Below are 12500 nucleotides of genomic sequence, written 5' to 3'. Positions count from 1 at the left end.
GACGGGCAGGGGGCGGAGCCGGACGGGCCGGGCTGGGAGCAGGCGGGGCACTTCCAGCAGGGGGTCGGGGTCGGGGCCGGGGCCGGGGCCGGGGGGGGGAGCGGCTCCTCCTCCAGCGTGCTCAGCCGCTTGCCGGGGTAAGGGGGCTCCTGCGGCTGGGGCTGGGCGTGCCGGGGCTTGGGCCGGGGGGGCGGCGGCGGGGCCGAGCCGGGGGCGGGGGCGGGGGCGGGGCCGGGGGGGGGGGTTGGAAGGCCTGCCGGTGGGCGGGACTTCGCGGCGGCTGCGAGGCACGGGGTTGTTCTGCAGGGAGGGGAGGGGGCCGCAGTGCGGGGGCTCCTGGGGCTCCGGGGGGGCGGGGGGGGGAGGCGAGTCCTCGGTCAGGTCGATCAGGAACGGGACGGGCCCCGGGACGGGGAAGGCGGCGGTCGGCGTGTGGACCTCGGGCACCACCAGCGCCTCCGGGGGGATTTTGGGCAGGGAGAGCTTGCGGGGCCCCCCGCAGGCGGAGCAGGAGAGGGCCACGGACGTGTTGTGGAGGGTGCAGCGGGGGCAGGCCCAGCCGGGCCGCTGCTGCTGCTGCTCAGGGGGGGCCGTCTCCCCGTTGCTGTCCGCCTTGCGCGCCGGCGGCGGTGGCGGCGGCGGCTCCTCCCTGGGCTGCTGCCTGCAGGGCTCCGGAGGCGGGGCCGTGGGTACAGGGGGCGGGGCGGGGGCGGGGCCGAGGGCGGCGGGGGCGGGGCCGGGCGCGGGCGCGGAGGCGCTGGGCGGGAGCGGGCCGTTGGGGGCGGGGCTGAAGCCGCAGGCGGAGCAGGCCCCGGAGCCCTGCGGGTTGCTGAGGGTGCAGCGGGGGCAGGCCCAGCCCTGCTCCTCCGCGCCGCTCAGGCGCAGGATGTGGTTCAGGTCGGGCTTCTGCCGCGGGGCCTCGCACATGGAGCAGCGCGGCACCCTCGCCGCGTTCAGGAAGGTGCAGCGGCCGCACGACCACTCCCCGCCCCGCAGCGCCGCCGCGGCCATGGAGCCCGAGGAGTGACTGCAGAGAGGGAGAGAGAGAGAGAGGGAGGGAGAAAGAGGGAGAGAGAGAGAGAGAGAGGGAGAAGGGAAGGCGAAAGAGGAAGAGAGGGAGGGAGAAGGTGAAAGAGGGAGAGAGAGAGAGAGGGAGGGAGAAGGGAAGGAGAAAGAGGGAGGGAGAAGGGAAGGAGAAAGAGAGAGAGAGAGGGAGGGAGAAAGAGAGAGAGAGAGAGAAGGGAAGGAGAAAGAGGGAGAGAGAGATAGAGACAGGGAGGAAGGGAGGGAGGGAGAGAGCATGTTAGGCTGGCCTTCTCACATTCACACTCACTTTACTGCTGTATACCATCAATACTGTCAGAACTGGGCCCTGGCAGTTAAATTTAAAAAATACAAAAATTCTAATCTTCCAAAAGTATGAGGCACCAAATGTAACATGTTAAATTTAGCACACAAAATGCATCTCTCATGTCACGATTTGACCCTCGATTTGGGTTAAGCAGTCTCAGTTAAATGATGGAGGGCTAACGTTAATCAAGAGAGAAGAAAATGAAGTGCTGGCACACACCTCCCAATAAACGGACAAAATGAATCATTGATCATCCCACCCCATTGAACAGGATTCCCCTATGGTGCAACAAGATTAATAACCAGGCACAGCCAGCTGAGCTAAATGAATGTGCCCGGTCAAGACATCCAGACAACACAACTGTTGTTCTTATTCCTGTTTATTTAATCGTAGATCCAGCTTTCAATGGCCAATAATCCAGATGGGCTGAAGTTACTCACTAATGTTCTCCCCCGAATGTTAGCCAACCAGCTGACGTTAACCAAATTGCTTAGCTTCACTTCTGTTAGCGATTTAAGCAGCTAAACACAGCAAGGGCAGGCATGATGTTAGCTCAAGCTACTGTATGCAGACTTCTATCAGGATGACCAGAAAACAAACAGTTGCATGTTGTTCATGCTTATTCGCTCGTAGAGCCTGCTTTCAACAGCCAACGTGCCATGTGCCAGGAGAGTCTGTTCACAAGAAAGATTAAAATGAATTTCTGAATCGAGATCCGCAATGGCAGTTCACCAACTTCAAAACAAACCTTAACTTCCAAATCACAAGACTACACGAGCCAATCATTATACATCGCGTTTTTTTCAAGGTTGCAAAAGTACATTTTGGGCATAAAATGCTCGCCTAGTGTCACAAGGGCAGACACAAAAAAACCACGATTAACAAAAGACCCAAGACAGAGACAGAGGAGCAACGTGGGAGAAATCCTACACCGTGACAAATACAAGAAAATCTGAATGTATTACTAAAGTAAACTGGATTTCTACAAATGCAACAATAGGGAGAAAATGTAAATCCTTTTGAGAGAGAGTATGTGATGGCTAGCCACAGCCTGCGGGCCAGTAAATGGTTATTTAGGGGGGCCAAGCAACAAAGGTGCGTAGTGCAATTTTACAGAATAGTTTATTTTTATTACGACTTCCAACACAGCCATAAAATCCACATAGTTTCTGAAAAACTCACCAAACATAGCAGATCTGTAAACACTAACTCAGGGATGCAAAATGGCCTCCTGGTAGTAGCTACTATATTTGCGTCATTTCAAAATTTTAAGCATAGTGAAAGCTGCAGATGAGAGAAAATTGGGATACATATGCATTTCCTCGCATTGAACATTTTTATACGCAGTATTTGAGTACTACGGCCACCATGTTGGATTTCCTGCTACACTGGATTTTGTGTAAACCACTTAAAATGACATCACTGACCAGGGACCATTACTGAAATGAAAATCTCACCGAAGCATTCCTTGGATACTCAGAGGAGCACAGAGGAGAATATCCACAAAACGACCGCGACGCTTTCGCACCGTTAAACTGAAAAATAATAGCCTACATACGACTCCCAATGCACCTGCCGTGCGTGGGCAGCCACGCCCAGCTACACCACCAGGGAACCAGCGACTCAACTGTCTGGCACACACTCACGTGCAGTAACATGAGCCTACATAAATGTCAGCACCAAAATGACAAATATTTACGAACAGAAGATCAGTCGATGACGTAACCCTCTTACAAAAAAATATCTTACGAAGGCTCGCCCGATGGTCAAAACATCACGTTCAATAAACAAAATGCGACATATGACTGCACTAGTTAAAGGTGCTCACTATTTGGGACAGTGGCATAGATCCTTGCAATACATGCAATACAGGATGTGTCCAATTAACAAAGATCGTTCATTACCAATAAACCAACATCACAAACAGGAAGCCTTGTTTAAGACTACCTGAAACTTGGCGGCAGGTTGGCGCAATCTATTTAAGTTACGCAATACGTAAACCTGTTGGTGACCATGGCGGCTGTCATGGCTGAACGAGGAAGACTCCGTTAACGCATTCATGTGCAAAAGAGCATGTTTTGACCTTTCACCTTTGACACAATGATCAAAGAAAAGCTTTTGGAAAATATCCCCATATAAGTGGCTGGCTTACTATTTATATTAGGCTCATTTTGTTTATATAGCACTGTGCATTAAAATGGGTGTAAATTGTACGCGATGTAAACAGTAGTTATAGTATGATTATGTATTTTAGACTGTGGTAAGAGTTATAGTATGATTATATATTTTAGACTGTGGTAAGAATCTTTGTATGTTGTGTTGTTCTTTTGAAGCCTGACATTATCTTGCTATGGCTGATGGAACATTAAGGACCACGATGGAAATAAGTCCAGGACTTTTTTCGTGTTATCCTTGACAATTTCTTCACATGCAAATCTCTTGATACATGTGTTTTAATTTTGTCAAATAAACTAAACTAAACTAAACAGAGAGAGAAATCATTCGGCATTGTTGGCTGAGTCATGCAATGCAGAACTGCTTGACGACAAACACAACAATGAATCTGCCCTCTGTAAATGAAGCGGGCCATTCCATTGTATGGAGACAAATATTTTGACAACTCCAATGACCGTATGACGTTAATAAATATCATTCATTAAACCGAGATAGCTGAAGAGGCCCATTTGCAGGTCATTCAACTGAACTCTTCATTAGTCGGTATTGTTCCAGCACCATTATTTGTGTTGCCTATGAATCCCTCGTAAAATAAAGGGCACGTTTCCCATTAACGTTATGGAATCAGCACTTTCTCAGCTTAAAGCTTTTACTCTATTTGTACAATTGGGGCAAAACAAAATGGGGGGGGGGGGTGTTGTGCTTAGACAGCTGAGATAATAAGCGTCTGTAAATGTAAACAAAAGCAGCAGAGAAGATTAGGGTTGGCGTAAAGCACGCTCAAAAAAAAAAAAATCTTATAAAAAATCTTCACCTGATGGTCAAACCATCATGCTTCATAAATAAAATGACATTGCTGTACTGTTTTCAGTAACTATTTGGGATGGTTGCACAGATACTTGACTTGTATCAATACCATAGTGAATCAGATGTTAATTTGATGCAGATGGAGGTCACAGGTTGTTGAGTAATGAGCAGCATGAACCTTTTCTGGATATTCTCTCTTATTGGATCTGCCTGATTTTTTTGCAAAACAATTTGTCCACAGCAAACCGCATTTCTCTTGGTAGGTAAAGAGCATGCATATGAAGTTAGTAAGCATGGCACAAAATGTGGCACACATGTAAAGCACAACACATTAAACATGTCCCCAAACATGTGTAGAAATATCGTTGCTATCAAGCCAATGAAACTAACCCATTGTGGTTCAGCCGATGAAACTAGCCCAGTGGTCCAGCCGATGAAACTAGCCCAGAGGTCAAGCCCATGAAACTAGCCCAGTGGTTCAGCTAATGAAACTAGCCCATTGTGCTTCAGCCAATGAAACTAGCCCATTGTGGTTCAGCTAATGAAACTAGCCCACTGTGGTTCAGCCAATGAAACTAGCCCAGAGGTCAAGCCCATGAAACTAGCCCAGTGGTCAAGCCAATGAAACTAGCCCAGAGGTCAAGCCCATGAAACTAGCCCAGTGGTTCAGCTAATGAAACTAGCCCATTGTGGTTCAGCCAATGAAACTAGGCCATTGTGGTTCAGCCAATGAAACTAGCCCAGTGGCCCAGGTGCCAGTTGCTCATAAGCCTCTTATGGACAGGGGACATGCAATAGTGCATGTACAAGGACTCATCTTTCTTTGGCTGCTGATAAGATTCAAAATGCGCTAAAAAAAAAAACTATTCAGCACAGCTGCCTGTAAAGTGTCCGAGTCCAGCCACTGGCAATTAAAGCATTACTCTTTCTGCGCATAATAAACATATATCTGGAGAGAGAGAGAGAGAAGTGGGGGAGAAGGAGAGAGAGGGAGAGGAAGAGAGAGAAATGCACACAGCACATCCACGAAGTGACAGTTTTCCACAGCCTGAGGGCCGGTGGGCAGCAAAGAATGAAATAGTTATTTGGGAGGGGGGGGGACAAGCAAAATAGGAGGGAGGAAGAGAGAGAGACTGGGATGGAAAGAGAGACAGAGAAGGGGGGGAGGAGAAGGAGAGAGGGGGAGAGGAAGAGAGAGAGACACAAACACAGCACATCCACTAAGTGAAGGGTTTGCCACACCCTGAGGGCCAGTGGGCAGCAAAGAATGAAATGGTTATTTGAGGGGGGGGGGTGCAAAGAAAATAGGAGGGAGGAAGAGAGAGAGAGACTGGGACAGAAAAAGGGACAGAGAAGGGGGGGAGAAGGAGAGAGGGAGAGAAAGAGAGAGAGACGAGCACAGGCAGAGACAGAGAGAGACAGAGAAGCAGGGGAGAAGGAGAGAGAGAGAGGGGAGGGCCAGAGAGAGAGATATTAGTAACACTGGACTGAATGATATTCCACCACAGGGCACTGAGGACACTGAAATCCATCCCCAGTGCCGCGGAGAGAACAGCCACAACTGCAGAAATGCAGGGACTGCAAAAGGTCAGGCGTCTGCAGGGGTGAAGACGACTGCACACTAAAACAGCAGCGCCTGCGCATCAACAGCGCAGGTTTCCGCGTAGAGAAGCGCCAAATCAATTTCCATTCTGCGCGATCGACACGGCACAGCCAAATTCTGAGGCAAATTCCACCTTACGTTCATTAAAATGACTTGCCTGGCCTGCACTGCAGCCATCTTCGGCTCCTGCTTGTTTCAGGGGCTAGTTGCCTTAAATGTTTTTTTTTCCTTCAGCTTATGAAACAAAAGTTCAGTTGGATTCATATCAGATGAACGACTTGGCCAGTCAAAAACCTTCCAGTTTTTTGGCTTTGAAAAACTCCTTTGTTGCTTTAGCAGTATGTTCGGACTCACTGTCCAAACATACTGCTGTAGGATAAAGTGCCGTCCAACGAGCAGATAAAGACATTATTCTACCTGCAGTTAAATCATCAATAAAGACAAATGAGCCAGTAACCGTGGCAGCCGCCAAGCCCAAATCCATAACAACCTCCACCACCGTGTTTCACAGGCGAGAGGGGTGCTTTGCATCTTGGGCATTTCCTTTTGACCTCCACACCTTGCTCTTGCCACTCTGATACAAGCCAATCTTTGTCTCATCTGTCCACAAGACCTTCATCCCAGAACTCTTTTCAGACTCTTTTCAAGTACTTCTTAGCAAACTAAATCAGGCCATCTCGTTTTTGCAGCTAACTAGCGGCTTGCATCCTGCAGTGTAGCCCCTGTACGTGGAGGCTTCTGTGGGCAGTAGCCAATGACATGTGCCTGCCTCCAGATGAAGAGCGTGCCTGACCGGTTCTGTTCTTCATTATGGTGACAACTCTTCATCAACTGTGGAGGTTCTCCTAGGCCGACCAGGCCCTGATTGTGATTATTGAGCTCACCAGTGCAACCCTTTCTTCTCACTGATGTTCCAAACAGCTGATTTTGGTAAGCCCAAGGTTTGGCCTGTGTCCCTGACTGTTTCAGTCTTATTTCTCAGCCTCATAACGGCTTCCTTGACTTTCACTGGCACAGCTCTGGTCCTCGTGTTGACGAAAGCTAATAATAAACTCAAAAGGCAATCGAGACTACAATCAAGACTGGATACTGAAAGAGCTCTCTAATAACTAAGGAAGCGATTTATCAACGGAAGCAATTGAATGCACATGACTCGTCAGAAACACAAGAAGCCATTTGTCGCAAACATTACGATGCCCAGAAATGGGCGTACTATGTATAAAAGTACTGTGATTTCCACACGGTGAATCCAAAATGCGTTTAAAAAAAATCTTTAATAAAATCTGGGAATCTGCACATTAACCACGTGTGAATTGTTTGATTACAAAACAAAAATTGTGGAGTACAGAACCAAATCAAGAAAAAAAGTCTTTTTTTTTTTCTTTTGTTTTGGAGCTCGCTGTATGTAGATGCTGACTTCACTAGTCGCTGACTTCATTTTTTTTTAGACTAGAGTTTCGGAGAAAACTACACGCCTCAGCGCTAAAAACGAGAAGCACCGTAAGATCCCTGAAACACGCCGTCAGGGGAGCGGGTCTGGCCCTCAGTCCCGCAGTCAGGAGGTAGAGCGCCATTCTCAGAGCAGGTGCCCGCGAGCACGCGTTCACTTACCGGCGAATTTAGGAGCGCTCCAACGCATCCCAATTAGCAGACGTGGCCCCCTAAGTGTTCCCCGCAGCGCTAACGTTGGGAGCGCTGAGGAGTCCCGAGCAGCAGCATAGCTGCTAACGGCCAGGGAACCGCGCTAGCAATCATGGAGGCGGCAGGTTCGGCTCCCAAACGGGGCCGCTGCCATTGTACCCCTGAAGCGCGGCGCTTAACCTGAACTGGCTCAGCAAAGTATTAAATATGTCATTTAATATTACGTATAAAATTACATATGGGTGACATAGCTCAGGAGGTAAGAGCGGTTGTCCGGCAGTCAGAGGGTTGCCGGTTCGATCCCCCCGCCCGGGGCGTGTCGAAGTGTCCTTGAGCAAGACACCTAACCCCTTACTGCTCTGGCGAATGAGAGGCATCAATTGTAAAGCGCTTTGGATAAAGGCGCTATATAAATGCAGTCCATTTACCGTTTACCATGTCCCGTCTTTATTTTTTGGAGAAATACGCTTTTCTAAATTTATCGTCCTATTCTCAACCGGTTTGAGGATCTTATCGACGCCGTGCGTCATGAGCACATTCGTTTCGGTGTTGCCTAAAGACAACTTGGCAAGCGTCACATTCAACCGCCACGTCACTCCTTTAAAGAACGGAAGCTGCGGCGCCCGGGACGCGGACGGAAGGCCGGCCCAGGCGAGCCCGTTCACGCCAAAAAAAAAGAAAAAAAAAGGTGCGGCCACGAAACTGCGGAATCAGCCGCGCTGGTTTTGATGGGGCGGGGCGGGGGCTGGCGGGTTGGGCAAGTTGCAGGGTTGGCAGGGTCAGCGCTCGCTCTGAGGTCCGGTGCCAGGAGCGCGTGTCACCTGCGTTAAGGATTTTAGACGACGCCGCGGCCCGCGGCAGGTATTCGCTTACCGCCATTAGCGACGCGGAGCCCCGCGGGCCCGCCGCCAGCAAACCCCCTGCCAAACGGGGACGCGTGACCCAGGCGGCTACGCCGCCTCGCGACGGGCCCGCATCCAAACAGGCGCCCGGGCCGCTCGGTCGGTCGCTAGGCGACCTGAGAACGCACCCCAGATTAGCCTGGGGGCTTTTGGGGGTGGAGACAACAAGGAAGGAAAACAAGAGGCAGAGAGAGTCAACATAACCGGACGGATGTGGGAAAATTGAGAGGTGCCACTCTGACCATCCTGCCCGGCTACTTCCTGTTTTTTTTTTTTTTTTTTACAGTAGTAAAACTGACACACAACACAAAATAGGAAATAAGACCCAGGCTGCCTTCTACTTCACAAAACGCAAATTCCAACAATGTCAAAGTGCTTCAGGGTGGAGTTTTCCGTCCGAGTCCCCCCTCTGGGAGAGCCGACGCGGCCATCTCCCGCTCGAACGGAATCGCGCGCTCTACTGAGCGACGAAACGCTGACGTGAGGGAGGAGGATCGGCTGCTCCTCACAGCGCGGCGCTGAACGGCAGATCCCGGAGCCAGATACCTCAGGAGTACCGATGCCACAGAAATTAGGGATCATAGACCGGCGAGATCAAGCTCCAATCTCTTGGCATCCATCCAGTTCATCTCAGTAAATGGTAACGGTAAATGGACTGCATTTATATAGCGCTTTTATCCAAAGCGCTTTACAATTGATGCCTCTCATTCGCCAGAGCAAATTAGGGGTTAGGTGTCTCGCTCAAGGACACTTCGACACGCCGAGGCTGGGGTTTGAACCGGCAACCCTCCGACTGCCAGGCAATCGGTCTTACCTCCTGAGCTATGTCGCCCCCCTACAGTACACAGGGGCACCATCTTAAAAAAAAAAAAACGGACCAGTTCCGAAACAGTATTAGGATGGCCATCTAACAGGAGGAACATTCTTGGAGGAATAATAACAGGTTGCCATGGTTTTCATTTTAAGTTATGCGGAGATATAACCGTACAGCACAGTAACCCGAGGGCAAAACCTAGCCAGCTCCCGAGGGCGATTGCACGCAGATATTAAACTCGCTGTCTCAAAAGTTTCCTCGCTTAAATTAAAACAGGTCAAAAGTATTAATTATTGATACAAAAGAAGAATAAAATATCTTTGATAGCAGAGCTCATCTAGTGCCAAATTTTGCATTAGAAGAAAAAGGTAGCCTCCGTTCATCTCGATAGCATTTCTAACTCCATGTTCGTGTCATAGTTTGAGGCGGAAAAGCGAACGGCTGCTTTTCTCGGCAGCTCGTTAAAATTTCCCGCGACGCCCTGTCATCGGGCATTCCAGAAGAAACTAAGAGAACCGCCGTTGGCAACCTGCAAAAAATTCTGTCCGCGTACAAGCGACCGGCCCGGGACCCCCCCCCCCCCCCCGTGGAAACACGGGCTCCTAAACGGATCGGCACCGGTATGTATTCCCGATAAATGTGTTTCTCGTTTTAATTTCGGTCAAACAGTACTCTCGAGGTCTGCTGAAGCAAAGCTCTTGTACTTCTTGTAGCGTCCGTTTCTGTTTACACACCAAATCTACAGAACAGTTTGGCGCAAAAAATATGAGCTTTCACGTAATCTTTACGTAACTTCTTCATTTTTCACCCTCGTGGTTTTTATTGTTTTTATTCCTTCGCTGGGTTAATTACGCATTTCAATCTCATTCTATACGCGGCGTATTTCCATTCCATTGTGAAGCACGAGAGGCTTTCCTTGCATGAAAGGTGCTCTATAAATAAAGTTTATCATAGTAAAGATCTCTCCTCTATAAACACAGCAAAACCCGAAGTTGATCAATGCACGGGTGAGTGAATGAAATTCAATTATGAGGGATTAACTTCCAAGGTCAGAGCTGACTTAGACAAAGGTGATTACCTCGTTACACGTCCTGATGACCCGAGAGCATCTTAGCCATCAGCTCGACGCTAATAAAGCGCTCACAGAGGACTATAATTGGGATCAGTGGACAATGACCGCAAAGCAAACAGAGTAAAGGGTTCGACAGATCAAATCTCATCTAATTTACACAGTCACCCTCCTCCTTACAGGTCACATTCACACAGTGTTGCATCAGTACAGAGAACACACACACAACCTGGCAAACAGAGCGAGCAGACACAAACACACACACTACCTATACCACACACACACAGACACACACACACACTACATAAACTACACACACAAACACACACCCATTACCTGTACTATACACACACACACACACACACTACCTGTACTACACACACATAACACATAAACACACACACACAACCTGTACTACACACAAACACACACACACACACACTACCTGTACTACACACACAAACACACAAGCACACACAAACACACAATCTACCTATACCAGACACACACACACACACACTACCTACACTAACACACAGACTACCTATACTACACACACACACACACACACACACAAGCGCACACACACATACACACACACAAGCGCACACACACACGGCCTTAATTAAAAAGCTGCTCTGAAAAACGCCAGTTCTGCTGAGTATAGTTACAGAATCGGGCTCGGTGCCAGCATCCAGAGCTTCTGCAGCGCTGTGGCTATACACACACTACCTGTACTACACACACATAAACACACAAGCACACACACACCACACAAGCACACACACACACACATAGCAGAGTTGCAGAATCGGGCTCAGTGCCAGCATCCACAGCTTCTGCAGCACTGTGGAGGCTATGATTAGTTTTCTTTTCTGCTTTTCCCCCTTTTTCTAGTTTGGAGCCCAACCGTTTAATTATTTGTGGGGGGTTTTTTTGGCAGTAGGCCTAGCATTGTCTTCCTTTCTGATATACAAAGATTGCCTGTATATGTTGTTGTCCACTGTCAAGTGTCTATTTTTTATCACTTGAAGATGCAGAATGATGTAACCGTTAGCTAGTTTTGGCGTTGAACTTTTATGATCAGGTAGTAACTAGGTAGTGAGTCTACCTTGCCTCATGAAATTTCGGTCAAGGATGACTACAGTCCACATGCCCGGTTTCTTAAAGTGAAAGCACCTGATCATTTTATAGCTCCAAAAACTGTAAAGTAGGGTGGGTGAGGGCGTGCTGAGTGATCTTTAGCTCTAAACCAGACCACGGGTGAATCCTTTTGATCTTGGAAATTGCTTACTATGGATAAGAAAGTTTTTGTGATTATGCATCGCTTGTCGTCTCGGTGTTGTAGACTGGGGGGGATATTGACAGAACATTAGCTTTTGAGAGTGTCAAGACAGTAATGGCTGAAATTTACTGTAATGAGACTAGGCTATTAGCTAACTAGTGTGATGCAGTTTTTGGCTATAGCGATACTTGTTACCTAGCAAGGTCGCTAGCAAACTCCTAGCCCAGTGATCAAGTCGGTAAATCTGTAAATGAATAGCACAGCCTGCGCACTGTTTTCATAGCCTGCTAGCCTACTACAATGTGAGTCGCCATGCCAAACCACGGCTCTTTTCTGGGCTTTTCTGGCCTGATGTGTTGTGTTGTGTAGGCCTTAGATACAGGCCTGGCTATTTGGGATGCTGTTTGTTTTGGTGACCACCTGTTTACCTTGCCCTACGTTTTCCAATAGCGTAACGTGCACAACCCAACACTGTCTACTGTAAATAATAGTCTCCTTCCCATCGCTCTGTGATCACTAGACGCCCCCCCAAAGTTTTTTTTCTTAGCTATTTGAAGGACATTGCTGAAGACATTTGCATAAGGAAATGTGTTAAAGTTCAAGATTAAGGCTTATGTTTCTCTATGCTAAAGTTACAATCTCTCAGAACGGTCTGTCAGTTCTTTGATTTGTTTCATTGACTCACTACAAAGTTGAAATCAAATTGATGTGTGAGGCGTGCTCATTACATCTGAAAAGAAAGTCAAACTGATATTTCAAAATGCCCACCCTGTCAATGCATTCTAGAACCACCCCTGTTCCAAGGACAGAATCAGTTGCTGATTTTAAGGGGAACACAAGCACCGGTACTTAA

At 48.5% G+C, this 12500-nt stretch overlaps 1 protein-coding gene across 1 annotated transcript in view; it reads right to left on the bottom strand.

Annotated features, from left to right (window-relative positions):
• LOC118215968 (calpain-15-like) overlaps positions 1-12500 on the bottom strand; it is a 57425-nt gene that overhangs the window by 28313 nt on the left and 16612 nt on the right. The window contains 2 exon segments of the mRNA XM_035396956.1: positions 1-231; positions 233-1027. The exon segment at positions 1-231 is cut by the window's left edge and continues 544 nt beyond it. Coding sequence (XP_035252847.1) covers positions 1-231; positions 233-1027 — 1026 coding nt within the window.

Source organism: Anguilla anguilla, chromosome 17, assembly GCF_013347855.1.
Source record: "Anguilla anguilla isolate fAngAng1 chromosome 17, fAngAng1.pri, whole genome shotgun sequence".
NCBI classification, from domain to species: domain Eukaryota; kingdom Metazoa; phylum Chordata; class Actinopteri; order Anguilliformes; family Anguillidae; genus Anguilla; species Anguilla anguilla.
The sequence above is the reverse complement of the archived record's forward strand: the minus strand, read 5'-3'. Positions and strand labels throughout refer to the sequence as shown.